The 24,437-nt window shown below is 36.3% G+C and overlaps 5 protein-coding genes across 5 annotated transcripts; 2 read left to right on the top strand and 3 right to left on the bottom strand.

The window, feature by feature from the left end:
- Window positions 1-184: 184 nt before the first annotated feature.
- LOC110370518 (cytochrome P450 4d8) lies at window positions 185-5,035 on the bottom strand. The gene is made up of 10 exons (XM_049846841.2): window positions 4,813-5,035; window positions 4,486-4,578; window positions 3,944-4,054; window positions 3,370-3,555; window positions 2,730-2,926; window positions 2,322-2,382; window positions 1,773-1,974; window positions 1,361-1,512; window positions 942-1,121; window positions 185-517 (listed from the first exon to the last, which is right to left on the bottom strand). The coding sequence occupies exons 1-10, from the start codon at window positions 4,967-4,969 to the stop codon at window positions 339-341; spliced, it is 1,518 nt and encodes a 505-aa protein (XP_049702798.2). The 5' UTR covers window positions 4,970-5,035; the 3' UTR covers window positions 185-338.
- A 1,394-nt stretch (window positions 5,036-6,429) lies between these two features.
- LOC110370439 (cytochrome P450 4C1) lies at window positions 6,430-13,641 on the top strand. Its single transcript, XM_064034461.1, has 10 exons — window positions 6,430-6,624; window positions 8,511-8,600; window positions 8,966-9,076; window positions 9,860-10,045; window positions 10,421-10,617; window positions 11,275-11,329; window positions 11,414-11,618; window positions 11,943-12,094; window positions 12,352-12,528; window positions 13,454-13,641. The coding sequence occupies exons 1-10, from the start codon at window positions 6,468-6,470 to the stop codon at window positions 13,639-13,641; spliced, it is 1,518 nt and encodes a 505-aa protein (XP_063890531.1). The 5' UTR covers window positions 6,430-6,467.
- Window positions 13,642-14,830: 1,189 nt separating this feature from the next.
- LOC110370441 (dehydrogenase/reductase SDR family member 13) lies at window positions 14,831-16,321 on the top strand. Its single transcript, XM_021326237.3, has one exon. The coding sequence runs from the start codon at window positions 14,880-14,882 to the stop codon at window positions 15,870-15,872; it is 993 nt and encodes a 330-aa protein (XP_021181912.3). The 5' UTR covers window positions 14,831-14,879; the 3' UTR covers window positions 15,873-16,321.
- Window positions 16,322-19,107: 2,786 nt separating this feature from the next.
- LOC126055925 (dehydrogenase/reductase SDR family member 13) lies at window positions 19,108-20,647 on the bottom strand. Its single transcript, XM_049846863.2, has one exon. The coding sequence runs from the start codon at window positions 20,537-20,539 to the stop codon at window positions 19,547-19,549; it is 993 nt and encodes a 330-aa protein (XP_049702820.2). The 5' UTR covers window positions 20,540-20,647; the 3' UTR covers window positions 19,108-19,546.
- Window positions 20,648-23,049: 2,402 nt separating this feature from the next.
- Window positions 23,050-24,336, bottom strand: LOC126055922 (dehydrogenase/reductase SDR family member 13-like). Its single transcript, XM_049846849.2, has one exon. It carries the CDS (start codon window positions 24,273-24,275, stop codon window positions 23,283-23,285), a length of 993 nt encoding a protein of 330 aa, XP_049702806.2. The 5' UTR covers window positions 24,276-24,336; the 3' UTR covers window positions 23,050-23,282.
- Window positions 24,337-24,437: the final 101 nt, after the last annotated feature.

Below are 24,437 nucleotides of genomic sequence, written 5' to 3'. Positions count from 1 at the left end.
TACGAAAGTTTGTGTTGGTTTTATTTCATTGGTTCAACGTATCAATTATGTATAAATTGGAGTTTTATTGATTTAGCAGTCTTAAAAAATTATATAGGTAAGCTAATCAGCATATGTCTCTGGAAGCGGAATTTGATTAGGCAGCAATCATAAAAGGATTTTGTATATTCACCTTTATTTTTTGAGTTTATTCACCTTCTAAAATACGCTGTAAATGAATACCTAAGAAGTTTCATAATCCACAAAAATCCGATTAATAACCCGATTTTTGCCTCTCATTTGCATCAAAACCTTGCATATTAAGCTAACTTAATTAAACATAAAATTAATTCAATATATTAAGTTCTTGGTTCTATTTGTATTTGGAAGTCGTCATCGTCTTTCATCATGAGATCGAACTTCAGACGTATGGGGCGATGTGTTCCCTTCTCGTCGGGTACTGTGGCTGGCAGGAGTTTGTAACGCCGCAGTAATGATGATACTACGGTCTTCATTGATGTCATCGCATACTGGTAACCTGAAAGAAAGGAAGTGATATTTTGAAATAATCATGATTTTATAACTTAAGATAAAAATATAAATAAAAACATAAATAAAAACGTCCTTCGTGTAAGTAGTGGATTTTATGAGTTTTACTTTGACATCTTGCTAAAGGGGTAGGTATCGGGTTGAGTGGTTAACCGGATTGAGGAGGTCAGATAGATAGTCACTATTTGAAATACTGGTAATGATCTGCATCTGATAAAATTAGAAGGCAACCTTAACATAGTTGGCTACGCAGATGATAATTTTTCGTAAAAGTTCGGAATTGGTGTTTTCTATAAAGTGCAAAGTACCTACAAACTATCACAGGGTTTCTCACAATTTTATGATGGCAACGAAATAGTAGTCAGAGGACCAAATCAGCTTCCACAGATAAATCAAGACAGAAAATCACTCACCAACGCAGTTCCTAGGTCCATGGCTGAAGGGCATGAAGGCGGCAGGGTGTGTGGGCGGCGCGTCGAGGAAGCGCTCAGGACGGAACTGCTCCGCGTCACAGCCCCAGTACCGAGGGTTGCGGTGGATGGACCAGATGTTCACTATGATGCCAGAACCAGGGACGATTTTTATACCTGATGCTGTAATGGGAAAAATGAGTTCTTGTAGGAGATATTGGTTTTTCAATGGGATTTCGTATTTTGGAAAAGTTATTGCAATTTAGGTATGATACGCAGCTATCTTTGTGCCGGTAGGGACCATTGCGTTGGTCGCTGCGAAAAACTATTTTTCTATTTTACACATTCAAAACTTTTTTACACATTCATGCACGCGTGCACACACTTTCTTAATCACGACAATGTATAAATCTTGGACTTACGTAATGTAACCTCCTCTACAATTTTCCTGGTGATAACTGGTACAGGAGGGTATAACCTTAGTGTTTCTCGAATCACTGCATCTAAGTACTTGAGACGTGGCAGGTCTTCAAACGTCGCTGCTCTGTCTGAGTCACCGAATACTTCTAGTAATCTGTTTAAATTTTTTTATAAAATGTCGTTGTAAAGGTTCCATTACAATATTGTTTGCGGAGCGATGATGTAGAAATAATTGTGGTATGTAATGACTTTGAGAGGCTTTTCAAGTACCTACGCGCTGTTTTAGGGAACTTGAAGATTTTTCAAGGAACCTTTTGCAGATATTTAAAATACTAGGTGCTTCCATGATACAAATTTACTATTTACTTAGCTGATTTCATTCAGATTACACATTAAACAATTAAGTGAACTTACTCTTCATAAACCTTCTCCTGTACATCAGGGTGTCTCGACAGCATCAGAGACACGAATGAGGACCCCACCGCCGAGGTATCATTACCAGCCACCATGATGACCATCAGCTCTTCAATTATTTCCACATCCGTGTAACCGCCGTCACCTCCAGATATTCTTATTAGGGATTCCATGAATGTGGATGAAGTGCGTTCTGCATATCCTGAAAGATTGTATGTTGATTGAAATTTTTTATTCAATAATTGAGTTTTGAAAACTAAGAAGTTAAAAAAGTGTTTTTAATCGTTCGATTTTGAGTTATTAATAATTTCTTGTGTAAATCATATAAAAATATGATGAGCCTAATTGATCTGTTTTGGTCTCACCAATTATATTATTGAAACATCGACAAGGAAACGGTTTTTTTTTCATAGTAACTACAAATTTTATATGATTATAATTATTTGATTGAAGCTTAGTTTCTACTAATTTGTCATTTTTCATTTTTTTATAGGTTCATGAAAATAATAATACTTCTATGAAATAGTTGCGTTATTAAGTCAGGCTTACCTTCATTGTTTTTTTGTATTTCATCATTTTCCTTAATTTCCTCTCGTTTGGCTTTTATTAGCTAAAATGATAACAAATACTTTATATGACTTCAAAGCACTCATAATTACCTACCGTAGATATCATTTTAATCATCATTACTACTTTATGTATCAGTCAAATCAACTATCTATTCTAGATATTAGGTAAGTTAAAAAACGAGTTTTCAAGCTAATAAGTAATTAATTTAAATGAATTCAATAAAATAACGTCAATGACGTCTAGAAAATGATCGAAAACAAATTTGAACGTAGGCAGGTGTGTACAGATTTACAGTAAAATATATTTATACATGAAAATAAAAGTTCCGACAAAATTAAGCTTACAGAAGAGAAGAAAATAACATTCAATAACACTTTGGCATCTTACCTTTAACACAAAATCCCACATAAAGTCTTTGTAAGCCACTAGCTTAGGGTAGATAGGCAGGTTGGTATAAACCAGGTCGCTATGCAGCCAAGGTTGACACACCCTCTCTGCGTTCCTGGCGAGTCCATCTTCAACTGCTTTTAAGAATGGATGACGGGTGTCATTCTGGGCTCCCATTTGGTAGCCGAGTGTTGATTCTGAAATGTTATAAGTAATTCTAATGAATTTTTACTCCATTGAGGATACTACTGAATATTTTCCCAACTATGTTGGGATCGGCCTCCAGTCTAACCGGATGCTGTGTAACAGTGGTTTACAAGTAGCGACTGCCTATCTGACCTCCTTAACCCAGTTACCCGAGCAATCCAATACCCCTTGGTTAGTTGGTTAGGGTTAGACTGTTGTCAGATTTACTGGCTTCTGACTACCCCTATAAATTAATCTTTGTCAAGGACCTAATAGGCCACATGAGCTCTGGTATTAAAACCTCCTTTTATTCATAACGTGAACGAAATAAATTCAAAAAGAAGATTAATGATCTTACATTTCCAAGTCTAGTTTCTCACATTTACCTATATTTAATTAGTAGGTAAATTAACTAGATCAATGTGAACAATTACTACTAATTATAAGCCCTTACCAGCAATAGCATCCATAGTATAAGCCGTATAATATTTCCACGCAGACAGAGGTCCGGTGCCCGCCATCTTGCCGATCCTGTTCACCAGTATGGCGCTCTGCTTCACGAATATTGACATGAAGGTCTTCAGGTTTCGAGTGCCGAAGCAAGGGACCAGGATTTTACGACGAGGACGCCAGATTGACACTGTGAAATAAAATTATGAATTAAATTTAAGATATCTCATATGTCTCTCTAACTGCGAATTGTGTATTTTATTTGACTGATTTAGAAAAAAATATTTGTCAAAAATAATTAGAATATTTTTGGCAGTGACCCTCAAACTAGGCTACATATTGAAGATCCGACTATATAAGCCCACTATAAATAATATAGTATGAAACTATTTATAACCAACACGCGAGTTTATGAAAAGGAATCTTGCGAATGTCGAATCATGAACCCGCATCAGCAAACGTGATGATTAACGCTCCATCCTTCTCCTTGTGAGAGGAGGCCTGTGCCCAGCAGTGGGACGATAAAAAGACTGATAATGTTGATTATGATGATGAAAAGTCATCCTGCTTAACTTTACCTGGAGCAAATATAGAGCCGTTGCCTACAAAGAGTGTGGATAACTTCATAATGTCATCCTTTTCGAGGCATGTCTTCAAAACGAATTCTGCAGCCTCAGCATCAGCTATCACTGTAAATAAACTGCATTCGTGAATAAAATAATAACCATTATGATCTCTAGATTCTGTATTTCAATGAAATTGGAAGGATATTATAGGATTTTGTGAAATCGTTGTGGTCTCTAATATGGTAGCATAGCCCTGCCCGTGATCACGTGCAGAGCAGAGAAGTGTCAATTACGTAACTAATGACGAGATTCAACGAAAATGGTTCGCGGAAAAGTTGCACATTTCAGAAATGGTCGCACATAATTAGACAGTTACTTATTGATAGAGCTGCTATAACCAGTATACGTATTAGGTACAATATTTTATGTGTACGTTACAATGCCGTATACCGGTAGAATATTGGTGTGAATCCGTGTTTCTTCATCTCAATCAAAAATTTCAAGACCTGCGGTATTTTAGAAATTATTTCAGTAAATAGACTACAGGTACTTACTTGTAAATAAATGATTGCCATGCCACATAGATGTCAGACCATTCTCTTTGCTTATTGCATCACGGCCAAGAGTTTGGAAACCATTCATTCGTGCTGGAAATAAGATTGAAATAAAAATAAACAGTTATTCAAGTTACGTAGAGATCTTCTATATTAAAATATTTAAATATTATTTTTATCTCACTTAATGAGAAAAAAAAACTTTAGAAAAAGAAAGTTCGTGAAGTACCATAGGTAATATTACACCTTTTGCACCTATCTCGCTTCTCCATAAATGCTAGACAGCAAGAGAAATAGAGAAAAAAACGTTCTAGTCACTAAACTCACCATGATTATCACCAAAAAACAAATAACTGTGTCCAATAAATGGAAAAGTCCTTACACCAGAGTTCAACTGTGCACCCAACTTGTAAATATCTCTTTTCACCCATCTTTGGTACAATAACAAAATAATGGAAAAACACACTAAAATCTCCACTAACATAATGTTGTTTATCTGACTGTCCGTCCACTACTCGCATGTAGATTAAATATGCTAAACTTTATATTGACGAACTTTATTCACGAATAATTAAATTCCACAGAAAAACTAGAATCGATAGTTGTTTTCGAATGATATGATAATATGATTAAGAATGCATACATGACATTTTTCTTCGATTTTAGTCAAAATGTCCCGTTTACCTTACCTGTCAAAATTTTTAAGCACTGAAAACTGAGTAAATTTTTAATAACTGGTTCATAAGGACATTCATTTAAATTGATGAAAAAAACAATCTGAAATGAAATCCAAGCGAAAGTAACATATTATTACCTGAGAAACAGAGTAAAAGCTGGCTTCAAATCTATTATTATACAAAAAATTGAATAGATTGAGCCGATTGAGCAGAATTTTGAATACCACATGAAAATAAAGTCACGTATATTTAAAAAACCTAATGATTTTAAATTCTATTAAGATTAACGCGCACTTAACGAAAAAAAAAAACAAAATAATTATGTAACGTTATAATCGGCGAGAAATTAAAAGCTTAGTTTTAATTTTGTTTACTACGTTCATCAGATTACACGCTTATTATTAAAATAGATATTTGAAATTTGAGATAATCATCAAAACAAACCATGTGTTTCAATCTTTGGAATCTAGTGATCGGGTATCCGTTTTTAGACATCACAGTTTAGTAGCTATTACACTCTAACCGACGATGACATCCAGCCAGGCCCGTCCAGAACATATCATAGTGCACAAACATTTGTTCAGAAATAGGTGCACTCCCTTTTCCTTCATTCTCCCTATATTGGGAGAACAAACCGACACCATCGGTGAAAGATTGGGTGAGACTGACATTAACTTAGTTTACGATGAACGGGTGTATCAATCCCTAACTTCGCAATACGGGAATCAAACTCGAGACCGCTTGCCCAACAGCTACGTTCAACAATACTACTACTAACAGGACAGTGGACTACCATGTGGGATACAAGGCAGGAAAGAGAGAGAATCAATCCACTGATAGGTGAATGTTTTATTAGCATAACGAAATTCTTTCCGTATCTCGAAGAGCAAGTAAAGCGGTCATCACTAGAAGGAGTCTAGAAGATCGGTTGTTTGCATGTAAGTTTGTATATGAAGGGCAATAGGATTCATTTGTTTTTTAATTAAAAAATGTGAGGTGGTCATCTGAAACTTCAATTTCGGATTTATTTATAGAGCTCATTAAAGGGATTTAAATTATATTACCTACCTATTTATCCTTCCATGGACTTTTGCCTTTCAAGTAAAATTGAAGGATAACAAAAGACAGCTACTACCTTGTATTTACTCTCCCATCCCCACCAGTAAAATAAAATCAGTTCAACACAATATTAACTCATAAACGTACTTTTGCCCTCATTATAATCAGAATTAAACATACATACATAGCCTTGTTACGTTTACAAAAATCGAAGGGATTTTTGCTCCTTTAGTTAAAACCAAGATAATGTTATTTGTTATTTTAGTAGTAATTGCTTTGTTTTTGTTTTTGTGTTTGTTATGGAGTCGCAGAAAGTTGTTAGCTTTATACCGGTTGATACCATGTGGGCTCAGGTGGTTACCTATCATAGGTCACTCTTATTTGCTAGTTGGTGATTCTGAACGTAAGTATTTTGATAGTCTAACTAACTCTTGTAATCTATATCTACTTATAAAAAAATGAAAAATATTATAAACGCGGAAGTTGATATATGCAGGAAATTGTATTGTTGTAATTGTTGCTATGTTTTGTTGTTGCTTATGTATTTTTTAATGTCGTGTTAAATAAATAAATAATTATACCAGAATAATTATTTTGTGACGAATAATTTGTACCTGAGTGGACACCTCAGGATGGACACCGCAGGCGGGGTAGGCCCCGGAAGAGATGGCGTGACGACCTGGACGCCTATTGTCGAGACTGGTGAACTCGGTCGAAAGATCGAGAAGTGTGGAAGCAAGATGGGGAGGCCTTTGCCCAGCAGTGGGACATTATAGGCTAAAAATAATAATAATAATAATTTGTACCTATCTATGTAAGGGAAGTAGTCCCCTCGTAAAGCGGTTGAAACCGCGGGTGGAGGCTAGTAACATTGTAAAGCTGGAGAGTTTGCTTGTTTGTTTTACTTTTCCGATTTTCATGGGCTCTTTTATCTAGGAAGCTTTTTTTATCCAGTTAATAGTTCATTGAACATGAATTTTCTTAGTAGCAATTATTATACGGCAAAGTGGTATTTAAGCATTTTATTGCAGATAGTCTTTGCGTAGGCACTTCATTCTTTCAAACTGAAATAGATTTCTATGGATGAAGAAGAGATCGAATTACAGGATCATACTGTTTGCCAATTACTCTATGTACATTAATTAAATCAGGTTAAACTTTTGTGGGTCCCCGTAGTCCTAGATATTTCTACATCTTTGACAGTCGTTACGGGTGGTCTGAAGCCAGAAAGTCTGATAAATAGTGTTAGCAAGTGCTTGCGCAAAAATTGGGTTAAGTTAAGAAGGTTGATAGACAATCGCTCCATGTAAAACACTGGTACTCAAATGCATCCGATTAGGCTGGTAGCTGAACCCAATGTGGTTTGAGAAATTCTAGAAAGGTGAAGACTCGTTTTCGATTCTTATCAAATATTGTATCGTTAGTTTAACGAACAACGTACATGCGACATTCCATAAAAACTGAAAAAAAAATAACTGTGCACAAACATTTGCAATTTCGAACTCGTTTTTGATTGCTTGAGTGAGTGGACCAGAAGAAACATTAGTGTACGTCACAATGCCGCACACAAAGGAAAAAATAGGAACTTTATTTTTAACAAAACAAGTATCTTACTGCTTAAAATATATAGATATCGCATTTCAATAAGGTCAGTAACCTGTTAAAACACAATGCGGAAAATTCTTTAATTAATGTAGGAAGCCTAAAGATCAATATCTTGTGTTATAATAATATTCAAGTTACGTTGCATCATTATCATCATCATCTGCCTAGTGTTTTCCCAGCTATGTTGGTTGAAGTCGGCTTCCAGTCGAACCGGATGTTGAGTACCAGTGTTTTTCGAGGAGCGCTTGTTTATCAGGGCAACCCAATACCAATATTTAGCATAATTTTGTTTATATGAACGTATAGTAAAGTAACCATAAGGATCGGATAGAGTCATGGTTCGTCAAGTTTATAGGTACTGAAAAACATGAATTACCATTTTTTTGTGGTACTTAACGATATTTTGGTTGGTATGGTCAGGGTATAATTTAATTGCTTTGTTAATTACGCATTATGTCTGATAGCCAGTCCAATTATTTACTACAGTTTTAGTATATTACTTTTTATATGAAATTATGGCTCAAGACCAGTATCACATAGTTGGAACACTTTGTGGGAATGCCATTGTTCAGCAGTGGAAGTCAATAGCCTGATATGATGAGGATGTATGAAATTTATTACCTGCGTATTTGTTATATTGAAAGGCTGTGTAAACTGCTAATAATTGGAATATTACTTTTACAGAACAAATGAAAGCTTTGCAGATGTTTGCAAGGGAGTCTACAAAAAGGGGAGGAGTTGTTGGCGCCTGGCATGCATTCAAACTTTATATCAGTTAGTATAAACTTACTCACGAATATCACTTACTAGCTTCCGCCCGCGGCTTCGCCCGCGTAGATTTCTGTTTCCAAGAGAATGATTCAAAAGTCCGGGAAAAAACTATCCTATGTTTTTTCTTAAGGTTAACTCTATCTCTGTACCAAATTTATTAAAATCAGTTCAGTTGTTTAGACGAAAGCGTAACAGACAGACAGACAGAGTTATTTTCGCATTTATAATATTAGTAGGGATGTACCTTCAAGTTAAAGAAAAGTATTCCTGAAGTCACAATGAATCATCAACTAAAGCGAACAATATAAGCGATAAGTCCAAAGAGTAAAACAAAGATATGTTAAATGTAAATATTGCTTACTTTTCAGTGATCACAGACCCACTGGCAGCTGAGTGCGTCCTGAAGACCTCATTAGGGAAAGACGACTTACTTAAAGTCACTCACATTGTACTGGGCAATGGAAGTTTATTTGCGTCTGGTAGGTAAATACTTACTTTATTTTTAAGTATGTTCATGTATGTTATTGTTGTTAAGATCGTAAAACTTACTAATGAATTTGAATGTCGGGATCCGCTTCCAGTCTAACTAGATGCAGCGGAATGAGGGTTTTTGAAATTTTTTCTGCCACCGGGTGGCGCCACGTATGCGTCTGGTCCAAACAGCTGTCAAATAGTATGGAATTGTAGGTGCCGAACTTATTATTTATTGAAATTCTGTTATATTGGAAGTGTTATTGATTTTATTATGGACTACGGTCAGAATAAGGTTTCCGAACTAAAAATTGAGCTAAGAGAGAGGGTGCAAAAGTCACTGGTACTAAGGAAAAGCTTGTTGAAAAATTTGTTAACACAATATGATTTAGTTTTTTTTATTTACTCAACCGCAATAGTAAAACAATTATGCAGTGCTTTAATTATAAAATAAAAAAACACTAAAATCGTTCACTATTCATAGTAAAGATAAGCACTTTGACAGTTATTAGACCTGACGACTCGGTGCTGCCACCTCGTGGATTGCCATTTTAGAAAACCCTCATTGGGTTAAATTCAAAATATGGCCTCATACATTCGTTTCGTTTATTATAATCCAGTAGCGTTTAGATATAGATCAGTTAGATTCAACCTTACAAAACCATCGAAGAGCTGCTACTGAATATTCTATCATTTTTTCAAGCTGGCTTTCTGAGAGGCGCAGCTCGCATCATCTTTTCGATACTGTAACAATATTGACAGTCGCTCATGTTCGAATTCTACTTTTACAGTTCCAATATGGCGTCCCCGTCGCAAGATCCTGGCTCCGACGTTCAGCACGAGGAACTTGAACAGATTCGTGGAGATATTCTCAGAGAACAGCATTGTGATGACGAAGCAGATGCAGGCTGTGGTGGATAAGGGCAACTTCTCAATGTGGCCGTTCTTGAATAATTATGCTATGGATTCTGTTTGTCGTAAGTTTACAGTACCTAAACACTACTCGTATTATTACACTTAGGTAGTATATTGTTTTGCCAAAGTTATATTAAAAGTTGCAAAGATGAACTTAATTACATTCCATTGAAGAATCCTGTGACTTATTAAAATTAATAAATATGTGCTATAATAACTTTTAGCACTTTCTGTGCGAGTTCATAAATATAATTTAATATCAAAATGAAACCGTGATGAACTGTTTTTGGAATAGTTAAATGACCTCAATGCATAATACGATATGTTCAAATAGCAAACCCTGAAAAAAAACGTTTGAGCTAAAACTTCAGCACAGGATCTTTTAATCCAACGAATATTTGTATCAAATTTAAAGACAAAATATTATCCAATTCCAGAATCAACAATGGGAGTGAAGGTAGACGCACAAATGAACCCGAACAACCAGATAGTGAGCGCTATAGAGACGCTACTGCAGGTCGGAGCCCACAGGATGACTCACCCCTGGCTGCACACAGACTTCGTGTTCAAGAAGCTCCCGTACTACACCACGGTCATCAAGTGCAAGAATATCTTCTGCGGGTTTGTTGATGAGGTAGGCATAGTTTGAAGGGTCTTTGGAAAAGGCAGATATTAGTACGGTTCCAGAAAGTAACTCCTATGGAAATGGATTGGCTAGAACTCAGATAGATAGTACTACACCACAGTTATCAAGTGAAAGAATATTTTTTGCGGGTTCGTTAACGAGGTAGGAATAGTTTGAAGGGTCTTTGGAAAAGGCAGACACTATTACGGTTCCTAAGTTAACTCCTGTGGATAAGGAATGGCTAGAAGCCATGTAGATAGTACTAGACCACGGTTTTCAAGTGCAAGAATATCTTCTGCGGGTTTGTTGATGAGTTAGGAACAGTTTAAGGGTCCTATGAAAAAGCAGATAGTGCGGTTTTAAAAAGTACCTTCAATGGAGAAGGATTGGCTAGAAACTATGTGCTTGGTGATAAGAACAGGTGGTAAAACCGATCATATAAACTGCCCGGTAATTATGAGACAATAGAAAATTGATTGTGTCTCTGTGTGCGCTCCGGCATACAACTGAGTCAGGTTAATATTAAACAGTTTTTGCGTTAAAAGATTATATTATATATTTCTTTGTCCTTTATATATATTTACCATTTGGTGTCGTAGATTAGGTAAAAATAATGCATCTATTCGAATGATTTAGAAAGGTTAAAATACAGAAATTTCTTTTCAGATAATACAATCAACAAGAAAATCAAAGCAAGTTGAAGAACCTAAAACAGATACAGGTACGTAAGACAAAAGAAAAAACAGAATTCTAATTAAACACCAACTTCAATTCATCTCTAAAACCTTAACGAACTCCATTACAGCAAAAGGCGAAGCACTAAGAACTCTAATAGACCTGATTATTGAGTCTTCGAAGAAAGAAAGTGAGCAAGGCTACTCAGACTTGGAGCTACGAGAGGAGTCATTTGTGGTGCTGGTAGCTGGTACTGATACTTCGGCTGTGGGGGCTGCCTTCACGTGTGTGATGCTGTCCAGGTATCCTGAGGTACAGGAGAAGGTTTACCAGGAGTAAGTTGATGAACTTAGTTTTTGCTTTGAATATTTTGCAACGAACTTAACAAAAAAAATTGTTTTTCTATTCGAAACTGAATTTCTATAGGAAAAGAAATAGTCACTGGTCAGTTAAGGTTGTAGACATACCTTTACAAGTAATTAATAAGATGAAAAAGAGTAACTTATCATTTAAACTTAGCAGTATTTTATATTTCACAATATCTCCAGTTTATTTTTATTTTTTCCATCAAAGTTATTTTTCTTCTATATAATTCTTCACTGAACTGACTTTGTATTTGTACATACATACTACCTCTTTAAAGTTTTTGTTCCGATCAGATTGCAGGAGGTGTTCGGAGATTCCGACAGGCCAGTTGAGGCAGCTGACTTGCCTCGCCTGAAGTACCTGGAGGCTGTCATCAAGGAGACCATGCGGTTATATCCCCCAGTGCCTATCATATTGAGGAAGATAGAGAGCGATGTTACTTTACGTAAGTAGTTTATTTCTGTTACTCGAACTGATGAATAGTATCAAATCCGTTTTCGGACATTATGTTAAGGTCCATTTTCGAAGCGTATCCTCGATTCAGAGTTTGTGTCTGTTCTTTCAATTATTCCCAAAAATATTTACTTTATTGTTTTCTTATATATACGTAGAAGACAAAATTCAACGATTCTAATACTATCAAATGACCTTATTTATAATAGTGTAGCTATGTAATTCTAAAGTTGTTCCTTAACCTTCCAGCTTCAGGAGTGACCCTAGTCGACGGGTGTGGCGTGGTCATCAATATTTGGGGAATCCATCACAACCCGCAGTACTGGGGTGATGATGTCGAGGAATTTCGACCAGAGAGGTTCCTGCAGCCTCTTGAATGTCCAGCTGCCTTCATGCCCTTCAGCCATGGACCTAGGAACTGTTTAGGTGAGATTATTTATAGCTTATTAGAACTCTGAAGTTCTTTAAATAATAATTCTAAGATCACAAATAATATGAAGTCAAACTTAGGTTTTCTAAAAGGGACAAATAGACAAATATAATAAAGTGGCACGTATTTCGCCCCCTCCACGGACCAACTTCAGAAGATGTTGACGTATCGACCTCTCGAGTGCGGGTATCAACGCTCCATATTTTTCCAAAAAAAAAATGACATGAATTTCCTCAAAGTAACGCCTGATTACATAATTATCTTGGTCTAAAAGCCACTTCATTGTTTTTTTTTAATATATAGTTTTACTCGAGTTTTTTTAAAATTCCTTAGTTAGGTACTGCATGTATTTACAGACAAAAGATATGCTCTCCTACTTAGATCCGGATTGTCTCTTGTGCCAATCAAAGCAAAAACACGCGAACTTATAAATACGTTGCTTAGTCATTACGCTAATTATGTTGTTAATTGTTTAGTCTATTGTGCTACTATTTTGCTGTCATTCTTGAGAACAAAATGTGTATAATTAGAAGAAGAAAATTGATCAATGCATGAACTATAGGTTCTTTTGCTTAGAACTTGTTAGAGATTCACCCTCCATTTACAAATCATATGGAAGTCAGTGTATCTAAAAACACTTGAATTTTGAACGAAACGGTACGACTTATTTGGGAAGAATAATTTCAAATACAAGAAAAGCCGACATTGGCAGTATATAAACGTTTGACCTGCATCTCGTAGGAACTACTTCGCGCACCCGGATAAAAGTAGCCTTCCTCGATAAATGGGATATGTTGATAGATAGATTAATTTATTTGCATAGAAAGTAGGATACATAATCACTGAATCAACTGATAGCAACTTCATTAGCGCGTGTAACCAAACAAAAATATTATTTGATATTGATATTTTCATTTTCAGGTTACCTCTACGCGACGATGTCAATGAAAACTGTAGTAGCAACCGTTGTAAGAAGATACAAGATATTGCCTGCAAAAGGCATCAAATCTACTGACCTCAAGAAACCTTTGAGAGTTAAATACAATCTCATGATGAGAGACGTTGATAAGTATATTGTACAGATTGAATCTAGAACGAAAATCCAATAGCTGAAGTTAGTTATCTATAAGAGAAATGCTGAAGATGGTTTGGAACTTACGAATAAGAGGTCTGAATATTTTGAAATGTAGTTTTTTTGTTTTATTGATAAAATAATATATTGATCGAATAACACATCTGTTTCTTTATAATTTTTGCCTACTGCAGAAATTAGGTACTACCTTTTTATTGAAACGGGTTATCATCATCCCGTTGCACTCACAGCGGGGTGTGGAACTTTCATTGTCTATCTCATCTTTCTGCAGTAAACTGTAGGTCCCGGATGGCATTGAACATCCTTGGCAGTCATTACGGGTAGTCAGAAGCCAGTAAGTCTGACACCAGTCTAACCAAGGGGTATCGGGTTGCCCGGGTAACTGGGTTGAGGAGGTCAGATAGGCAGTCGCTTCTTGTATGACGATCTTTCTGCAGTGTGCGGATAATCTTAATTATAAAATTACCCATCGATCCATTGTATTCAACGGAGGCGATTGTTATCGGAATTTCTAAGACCTAACATGAATTATTTTTGTATTACTAAATTTTAATGGTTTACACAATGTTTTGTAGTCTTATAAATTCTCATGCCCTTGCATTTTAGTAAGTAATTCTATGGTATCTATGTAATCAACAAAAGTTCCTAAAGCTAGATTTTTTTGTGAAAATTGAATATTTAAACTTGTATTTAAATAATGAATATTATAAATAGTATCATAAATGATATGTCAAGATTTAAAAATACGTTTACAAGTTAAAAATAAATTGTAGTTATAATCTTTACACGTGTACACTAAAGGGTACCGTAGTCAACTGGGGACCCTCATAGTTTAACTTTAAAAACCACATTTGCAAGATTTTTTAAAATGTAAGTAGTACATATTTTATAATCCTGAACGTGTCATCTTTCAAATAAAAAAGAATGATTAAAATGGGTTCACGCAATTCAATTTTACCACCTTAACCCAACATACATAGCGTACCTAGTTTTATCGAATGAGCAATCAATTCCCTGAGAGATGTCGCTGTTCTTTGGATTGCTTCGCACTGTCAACATTTAATCTGAATTGATGAAATCGGGATCTACGGAACCTTACACTGAGCGTGGCCCGACACGCTCTTATTTTTTTATATTTTGATAATTAAAAACAATTACTTCATACCATTGGCTTTACTTATAATGAGTGGATCGCCTACACTTCCTATCACTGCATGCTGCGTGTTCGAACCGCGAGGCGCCCCTGCCTTCACCATGTACGGAGCACTCCTCATTGTAGCGATCATCGTGATCATCGCACTCTCCGTCTCCGTCTACCAAAAGACCACCAACGCAATATGTCTGTCCAGAAGACGACTAGAAGGCAAGACTGTCATAGTGACCGGAGGAACAGCGGGCATGGGTCTAGTGATAGCCACTGATCTAGCGCATAGAGGAGCCAGGACCATCATCGCCTGCCCATTCGAAGAAGAAGGAACAAACGCGAGGAAACAAATCATACAAGAGACTGGCAACCAGAATGTGGTGTTCAAACTCCTTGACTTAGCTTCTCTGCAGTCCGTCAGAGGATTCGCGTCAGACATCTTGAAGACAGAAGACAGGCTAGACATCCTATTGAACAATGCTGGAGTTGGTATTCCTGGAGATTTCCTCACGAAGGACCTAATAAACTTTATTATGCAAGTGAACTATTACGGAACATTCCTCCTGACACTCCTACTGCTGCCTCTCCTAAAGAAGACAGGCAAGCCTGGCGAGGCGAGCAGAATCATCACGACTGCATCTGTCCTGCATAAGTTAGGGGTCGTAGACATCAACAATATATACAAGGCGAATCAATACTGGTCCAAATTACGTATTTATGGAAACAGCAAGATATGCCTCGTGTTGTTTGCAAATGAACTGACGAAGAGGTTGAAAGGTTCCAACGTTGTGATCAATAATGTCGATCCTGGAGCAGTGGGTACGAGGATATTTGACTCTGCAAACATAGTTGTTGGATCAATTCTTACATTAATATGCCTGATGTTCTACAAGAACCCGTGGCAAGGTGCGCAGACGGCCCTGCACGCCGCTCTGGACACGAAGGCGGGAGAGGTCAGCGGACAGTACTTCAAGAATTGTGAAATAAACAGAGCTGTGAGTCGTGCGTATTGTGATAAGACTGCTAAAGCTCTCTGGGAAGAGTCTGTGAGATTAGTGAAGTTAACTGATGAGGAATTGGAACAGTGCTTTACGTCATTATAACTTATTGTCGTAATATCTTGTTCATGTTTATGTACGTCATAAATACAAAACACATGAGCTTAAACATTACGTTTATTAATATAGCAGTTGACTCATAGGTTTATTTGTGTAAGAGAGTATTAATGATGTAATGATGTTTATCGACATATTACGTGTTATCAACAGTCAACATAGAACTATAAGTCAATAAAAGTTGTTAAAAGAATTGGGTTAGAGTAAGTAGAATTACATAATGTTTTATGTTTCAATTAACAACCAAATGATTTAATAATATTATTCTTGTCTTTCAAATGTTCCTACAGTGAGATAATGTAAGATGAAATTACGATGCTTTAGTTACTTATTATAAAGGGAATTTAAGTTTTATAGTTGTTTATTAAGTTGTATAATGCATTGCTAGTTATCAATGCTAGTTGGAGTCGAACAACACAAGCTTGTGCCGTTTCGCCGAGAGGAAGGGAGGAAGGAGAGAGTTCATAAGGGAGTAAATAAAGGTTGTATACCTAAATAAGGGTGTATTATTGGGCCCGTACATCGGGAAATACATAGGGGGTATTTTATTGGTGTAGTATATCATAAACATACAAGAGAGTAGGTACATAGGGTTACTTCAATTTTATTTATTTAAACTTCGTGTTCAAAATATGTTTAAAAAGAAATGTCCGGTTGCGGGAAGTCGTCCCCTTGAGATGCAGGTGGCTAGTAATTAAAGAAAATGAAATAGTAACTTATATTTGACTACATACGTCTAGCGTCTTCGTCCTGGGTTAGATTAGCTGTAGAACCAGGCTGTCATTAGAAGGTAATAGTTACTAGCACTAACTCGTGTACTAAATAATGGCCGACAATGTATGGAATTACTAACCATTAGGTTTGTATACCTAGGGCATAATTTCACTAATAACTTAATAAGCTGATTAGGTACTTTGATAACCGTCACGCTTATGAATCGTGATGAGGTCACATTTATTAATTAGGGGTTAATGACAGTGAAATGAAAGTGCGTCAAAACATAACCGAATAACTTAGTATCATTATATTCGTAGGTATATATAATACTAAGTTATTTATTCGAGGTTTCTCCCGCGTTCCGTGGCAACTTCTGTTCCTACTCGGATAAAATATAGCTTACTAGCCGTTTCGGCCGGTAGGGGGAACTACCGAAAGTACCGGTCTTTTAAAATTAAAAACGTCACTCGGGAAGAATGTGGCTTTCCAACAATGAAATATTTTTTCAAATCGGTTGAGCAGTTTCGTAGCCTTGAGTGTACAAAAAAAAAAATCCTCTTTATCATATTTTAGATTAGGTTTTTAAAAATAGCAAACATGTTTATTAAATTAGTACCTAATATTCTGTAGCGTTCTAGCTTATTAAAAAAAACTTACGGCGTAGCTATATGATTTGATTAACAAGTTTTCTTTACACAAAAAACTATTATTTATTATACCCGTTAAAAGTTTGTCTGTCAAATCCGTAAGCAAGTTCCGCATAAATAGGTACAAGATACGTTTTAACCAATGTCACCTTGAATTGAGATGTAATATCTTTATTGAAGTTGAATAACTTTAAAAACAGTAGTAGGTAATACTACTGAAAATAAAATATTTGTTAGACTGCAAACTGCTTTCAGTGGGTCCGCGCGGTTTCAGGCCCACCTATACTGTCTTCCGATCTATCTGACTAGGTACTAGGTCTATATAAATATCATATCTATTTTAAGTGTGATCCTAAATATACTGATGACATTAAAAAAAAACATAATTTATTCTATATTATTAAAAGAAGGCATGGAAATAGTCTTCGTCGCTGCTTACCGGGAGTGTACCCAAGAGGCTGGCAGCATTGCCACGTTGGATGGCAATGCTTAACTTTTGACCAAAATAAAAACCAGCCCTTGGTTCTTTTGAAGGGTCAACAAGTCGGTTTGTCAGATCTTTATAAAGGAGGTAATTTTAGATATTAAGTTAAGTTAGTATTCTTATGTAACATGTGAAAATAAACATTTGCTAAAATGTATTCTGTTTCTAACTTGAATTCCTGCTCACCATATTTTTTTCAACGACCTATGGTAACATGTTTTTCAATATACTTATTAAGTTATTTAACTACGTACGTAAATTGGCCTTGGTACTGGCCCCATTTGTTTAATAGTTTAACTTTTTGTTTTAATTACCTACTTGAATCTTTAAATAGTTCAAAAATATTTATATTTTTGAAAAGAGTGTTAATAGAGTTTTTTTTCCTATTTGAAGTAAATACTTTTGACTTTGACTTCTGGGTTAAGAATTTTAATAATAAACACATTCAAAAATATCCATTAAGGGCCAGGCCACAACAGTGCGTTGCGGCGTCGCATCGCAAAAACAACATTGCACAGCTATGCGATTAATATGATATGCGTCGTTGATTTTTGCGATGCGACGCCGCAACGCACTGTTGTGGCCTGGCCCTATGTGAGTGCAAACGTATAAAATAAAACGTGTTTTTTTAGTAGGTATTACCTAATAGTTCAGTTATTTATAGAGGTCCGATAGGCAATTAGTGTATATAAAAAGCTCAATCCGGTCAGACTGGAAATTGATCCTAATAAAAGTTCTAATCAAAATGTCAAGTAAGGAAATAATATTATTTGGGGACTAAAGTTCAGTGTTATAAAAATATTCATTTTATTTTATATTTCAGTTATATTTCTGACCTTGCCTAACAGATAATAAATTATCATTGGAAAATTTTAAAAGGTTATAATATTTTATATGCGTCAATTATAAACTACACATATATACATTTTTAATGAAGACCAACGTTTCTGAACCAGTCAAGATGATGCCATCAATTTGTGTTTAAATCTTAAATACGCCTAATGTTATTATAGTGTAGCTCAAACCTGCCTGTTGGGGCTGCGGGATTGTGCAAAAGAGTTACCACGGCCCTGGTACACAAAGGGTTTCAGAAGGAACATAGTGGGTTTTAGTCAGTAAGAGTCTGACGCTACCTGACGCTGCACCCACAGCGAGAGGGGGTCATTTATTGATATCCCAAATGCTACCAATATAAGTATTTCTTCGTACCTTCAGTACGTGAGGTAGGCTCGCGTTTCCTTTATTGTATTCAGACACGATACCAAGAAATAAGCATGTTATAGTATCTATACGTAATTAAATCAGTTTCAATGCTGTCTGCTTTATAATTTGCTATGAATTTGGAACGCACCTGCCAAGGCAACTTAATAAAAGATTTAAAAATAATCCATTTATTTATAGACAGGCAAGATATAAAACTAATGCTATTTATATAGTGAAATACATCAGTTCAAAATGTAAAAAAGATTTAACAATAGGCATGTACTTACAAGTAATTAAAACTAAAACGATTCTTTTGTCATTATTTAACATAATTTGCAATTTTAAGTGGCGACCCAAAGAAATGTAAGTCAACCGTAGGTATTCAAATTATTATTCACGTTAATTCTTCAGACTAACAATGTGAAATAATTCAAGACATTTATATAAAATACTTGGTAAATTCTTAATGATCGAATCGAAATAATAACTTGCTGTATTGGAGCAAGGACATCAACAGAACATAGTAGTGGTACCTATACATTGAGTATAGGCTCTTTTGATGTGTTAAGGATTAGGCCTATTGCAAAGAGCATTTCACTTCCCATTTTAACTTATAATGACTTAAAGCACTGTTCCACTTCCTCGTCAGTTAACTTCACTAATCTCACAGACTCCTCCCAGAGAGCTTTAGCAGTCTTATCACAATACGCACGACTCACAGCTCTGTTTATTTCACAATTCTTGAAGTACTGTCCGCTGACCTCTCCCGCCTTCGTGTCCAGAGCGGCGTGCAGGGCCGTCTGCGCACCTTGCCACGGGTTCTTGTAGAACATCAGGCAAAGTAATCTAAGGATGGGCGCGAAAACAATATTAGTCGAGTCAAAAATCCTTGTACCCACTGCCCCGGGGTCGACATTATTAATCACAACGTTGGAACCTTTCAATCTCTTCGTCAGTTCATTTGCAAACAACACGAGGCTTATCTTGCTGTTTCCATAAATATGAATTTTAGACCAGTAGTGGTTCGCTTTGTATATATTGTTGACGTCTACGAACCCTACCATATGCAGGAATGATGCAGTCGTGATGATCCTGCTCGCCTCGCCAGGCTTGCCTGTCTTCTTCAAGAGAGGGAGCAGTAGGAGTGTCAGGAGGAATGTTCCATAATAGTTTACTTGCATTATAAAGTTCATTCCGTCCTTCGTGAGGAAATCTCCAGGAATACCGACTCCAGCATTGTTCAATAGAATGTCTAGCCTGTCTTCTGTTTTCAAGATGTCTGACGCGAATCCTCTGACGGACTGCAGAGACGCTAAGTCAAGGAGTTTGAACACCACATTCTGGTTGCCAGTTTCTTGTATGATTTGTTTTCTCGCGTTTGTTCCTTCTTCTTCGATTGGGCAGGCGATGATGGTCCTGGCTCCTCTATGCGCTAGATCAGTGGCTATCACTAGACCCATGCCTGCGGTTCCTCCGGTCACTATGACAGTTTTGCCTTCTAGTCTTCTCCTGGACAGACATATTGCGTTGGTGGTCTTCTGGTAGACGGAGACGGAGAGTGCGATAATCACGATGATCGCTACAATGAGGAGTGCTCCGTACATGGTGACGGCAGGGGCGGCTCGCGGCTCTAAGCACACTGTGATAACAAGTGGAGCGGACGGCTCATTATAAATGTATACATAGGCTATATCTTAATGTAGTAAACGTAAACAGGTATAACCAATACAAGTTTTTGTTTTTTGAATGATGAATATATAATTATTATCAAAATTAATTGTTTTTTTACGCCTGTATGAAAAAAATCTACTCTATTTATATATTTTTAATAGGCTTATTGAGTTATTGAACCTACTGCCCTCTCTGTTTATAAGAAGAGGTTAAATCTATAGCTCACATGATACGAAAAATAATCTTTATCGAAAAAAAGGAAAATTCTATTACGCGACGTATAAAAAGGTAAGTGGAAGTCGTACACTAGTATATGTACATTATCTCATTAATCAATAAAATAATATATAACTCTACACGATGGCCGTTATGTTAGTGTGGATTTTAACTTAATTGGCAATTCATCAATGTTTATTTTTTTTTGTAATACAATAGCTTTTGTAGTATAATAAAATGGTCAAACCACACACTAAGGTTTGAGTTCGTAAATTCTTTTGGCGTGGACGACATTTTATAGTCAAATATTTTTGGGCTTATAGATTTAACACTGGCATGTGAAGGTTTGAAACTAGGCTCTACTGCATATCTGATAACTTATTGTCAAAATTTTACATGAAAATGTTTTTTGGGGATCTCTGTTTTCCCTTTCTCAATTCAGATATTATCACTGTTTTTATTATTAGTCTCGACTATGAATAAATAAATAATTAACATCATACTAATGATCTAAATATTTATACATTTTGTTTGCCGCATTTGGTGTATCTTGGAAACTAATGATCATTTTTCGGAGGGCACGATAAACTGTAGGTTCCAGCCGTCATTTGAACATCTTTAGTAGTTGTTACAGGTAATCAGAAGGCTAGCAAGTTTGTTATCCAGTTATACCGAGGGGCAGTGGTTTGCCCGGGTAACTGGGATGTGGAGGTCAGGTAGGCAGTCGCTCCTTGTAAAACACTGGTACTCAGTTGCCTCTGGTTAGACGGTTAAACTAGAAGGCGACCCTTGCATAGTTGGGAAAAGACTAGGCAGATGATGATCAAAATGTTTAGGACATACATTGTTAGTGAAATTCTAGTGCTCCTGAATATATCGAAAAAACTGCCTGGAGCCTCTAGAATATACAAATATTATGGAATCAGACAGCTTTATCATTGTATCTAGAAGATTTGTTTACGCAACAATGTTGCGTATCTTCTTAGGAATAAAGTTTATTTCAGTCTAAATTATTTTTTTCTGCCGATAACCTTTGCGACCCTCAAATAATACCGTTTCAACGTAAACATGAAGTAAGTAATTATTTTAATCACTAGTCCCGATTGTAAAATGGATAGAATTAGTGCGTGCGCACACTACAAACTTTTAGTCGGCCGATTTGATAGTGGATACTTTGACAGTTGATAATCTAATATTTTTTTTAGTAAATTGTGTAATCAATCAAATTTTTTAGTCGGTTTCCATTCAGTATCTTACTGATTAAAGAGCCCAAATGAACCATCGGCCGACTAAAAGTTTGTAGTGTGTGCGCGCTCTTAACGTTACCTATAATGTAAATTGTTTGACTATTTTATCAATAGATGCCAGGAAAAATGATTTATCAATTGATAATTGACTATAGAAATTGTAACTCGCGCAAGATTGAAACAATGGCTAACGTCAGAATCGCTGTCACTTCTCACCGATCCCCTCGAAATACATATAGAGTTGCTACCTAATTGCTACCAGCTATCATTAGTTACCAATTGATATGTTTGTGGATTTAAAGATATTTAGTAATCAAAGGTGACAGCCATTCTGATATGAGGATGGCTGTCACTTTTTATTTCCCAATTTTTTTTTCAATCTCAAGTTTGAAAAAATAGCTTTTTTATGATTATTGCCAAGCTAAAAGGTAATCTGTCCACCCATATACCTACCTTTCGTGGAATGATGAAAAAAATTTTTATTAAAAACTCGTTATTTCAACGAACAAGTTTGAGAACAAGTTAAAGTATTGTGTGTCACTTGATAAGTTTAGTATTAATCTAAAAAACCGGTCAAGGGCGAGTCTTATTCGCGCACGTTAGTAGAGTCCCGTTTCAGCCTTTATTTACGGAACCCTAATAAAAACGAGCTTCAAAAGAAGATAGCGTAGTTATAACCAGTAACATTATAGGCATCAATAAAATCTTTCAAAATTATGTATGATGTAATCACTGACCACTCTTGGATCCAATGGAAAATTTAAACGATATTTTGTTTTCCGGATATTTTTTTTACTGAGTGTTTTTCCTACTAGACGTAGTATGTTTGTATATGCGCAAAAATATCACCCAATAAATGATCAACCAATTTTATATTTTGAAAGAAATGGTCTGATTACACAGACATTTAATTTTTCACAGTGAAATAATTTTTCAAAGGGCTTTATTAGTTTCGGAGGCTTTCAGGTACAAAGATACAATAAAATTTTTACTGTTTATTATATAGCGTATTTATGTATTTCTTCATCAAATATATCATTATATTATAGTGAATTACATCAACTTGCCATGTAAAAACATTAATCAATAGTTATGTAATTAAAAGTACATAATTAAAGGATTTAGAAGTGTTACCTATACATCGAGTTTTTGCTCTATTGATGTACTCAGGACTAGGCCTATTGCAAAAAAACATTTCACCGCACATTTTTACTTATAGTGACTTAAAGCACTGTTCCAATTCCTCGTCAGTTAACTTCACTAATCTCACAGACTCTTCCCAGAGAGCTTTAGCAGTCTTATCACAATACGCACGACTCACAGCTCTGTTTATTTCACAATTCTTGAAGTACTGTCCGCTGACCTCTCCCGCCTTCGTGTCCAGAGCGGCGTGCAGGGCCGTCTGCGCACCTTGCCACGGGTTCTTGTAGAACATCAGGCATATTAATCTTAGAATGGGTGCGAAAACAATATTCGTCGAGTCAAAAATCCTCGTGCCCACTGCACCAGGGTCGACATTATTAATCACAACGTTGGAACCTTTCAACTTCTTCGTCAGTTCATTTGCAAACAACACGAGGCTTATCTTGCTGTTTCCGTAAATATGAATTTTAGACCAGTAGTGGTTCGCCTTATATATATTGTTGACGTCTACGAACCCTACCATATGCAGGACAGATGCAGTCGTGATGATCCTGCTCGCTTCGCCAGGCTTGCCCGTCTTCTTCAGGAGAGGTAGCAGTAGGAGCGTCAGAAGGAATGTTCCGTAATAGTTTACTTGCATTATAAAGTTCATTCCGTCATTCGTGAGGAAATCTCCAGGAATACCAACTCCAGCATTGTTCAATAGAATGTCTAGCCTCTCTTCTGTTTTCAAGATGTCTGACGCGAATCCTCTGACGGACTGCAGGGACGCTAAGTCAAGGAGTTTGAACACCACATTCTGGTTGCCAGTTTCTTGTATGATTTGTTTCCTCGCGTTTGTTCCTTCTTCTTCGAATGGGCAGGCGATGATGGTCCTGGCTCCTCTATGCGCTAGATCAGTGGCTATCACTAGACCCATGCCTGCAGTTCCTCCGGTCACTATGACAGTCTTGCCTTCTAGTCTTCTCCTGGACAGACATATTGCGTTGGTGGTCTTCTGGTAGACGGAGACGGAGAGTGCGATGATCACGATGATCGCTACAATGAGGAGTGCTCCGTACATGGTGACGGCAGGGGCGGCTCGCGGCTCAAAGCACACTGTGATAACAAGTGGAGCGAACGGCTCATTATAAATGTATACATAGGCTGTATCTAAATGTAATAAACAGGTATCACCAATATCATACTGATTTATTAGTATATACCAGTTTTTGTTTGAATGTTG

The sequence above is a fragment of the Helicoverpa armigera genome, chromosome 4 (genome assembly GCF_030705265.1).
Source record: "Helicoverpa armigera isolate CAAS_96S chromosome 4, ASM3070526v1, whole genome shotgun sequence".
In the NCBI taxonomy this organism is placed as follows: domain Eukaryota; kingdom Metazoa; phylum Arthropoda; class Insecta; order Lepidoptera; family Noctuidae; genus Helicoverpa; species Helicoverpa armigera.
Note: the sequence above shows the minus strand (reverse complement) of the source record. Positions and strands in the feature narration are given on the sequence as shown.

Excerpts from the sequence above, each read along its gene's own strand:
- LOC110370518 (XM_049846841.2), bottom strand. The coding sequence starts at position 4,969 with ATGTTAGTGGAGATTTTAGTGTGTTTTTCCATTATTTTGTTATTGTAC. Across the intron at positions 4,055-4,485 it reads TGGCAATCATTTATTTACAA|TGATAGCTGATGCTGAGGCT; the intron begins GTAAGTACCTGT and ends GTTTATTTACAG. Across the intron at positions 518-941 it reads TGGACCTAGGAACTGCGTTG|GTTACCAGTATGCGATGACA; the intron begins GTGAGTGATTTT and ends CCTTTCTTTCAG.
- LOC110370439 (XM_064034461.1), top strand. The coding sequence starts at position 6,468 with ATGTTATTTGTTATTTTAGTAGTAATTGCTTTGTTTTTGTTTTTGTGT. Across the intron at positions 8,601-8,965 it reads TGCATTCAAACTTTATATCA|TGATCACAGACCCACTGGCA; the intron begins GTTAGTATAAAC and ends CTTACTTTTCAG. Across the intron at positions 12,095-12,351 it reads AGAGAGCGATGTTACTTTAC|CTTCAGGAGTGACCCTAGTC; the intron begins GTAAGTAGTTTA and ends TTAACCTTCCAG.
- LOC110370441 (XM_021326237.3), top strand. The coding sequence starts at position 14,880 with ATGTACGGAGCACTCCTCATTGTAGCGATCATCGTGATCATCGCACTC.
- LOC126055925 (XM_049846863.2), bottom strand. The coding sequence starts at position 20,539 with ATGTACGGAGCACTCCTCATTGTAGCGATCATCGTGATTATCGCACTC.
- LOC126055922 (XM_049846849.2), bottom strand. The coding sequence starts at position 24,275 with ATGTACGGAGCACTCCTCATTGTAGCGATCATCGTGATCATCGCACTC.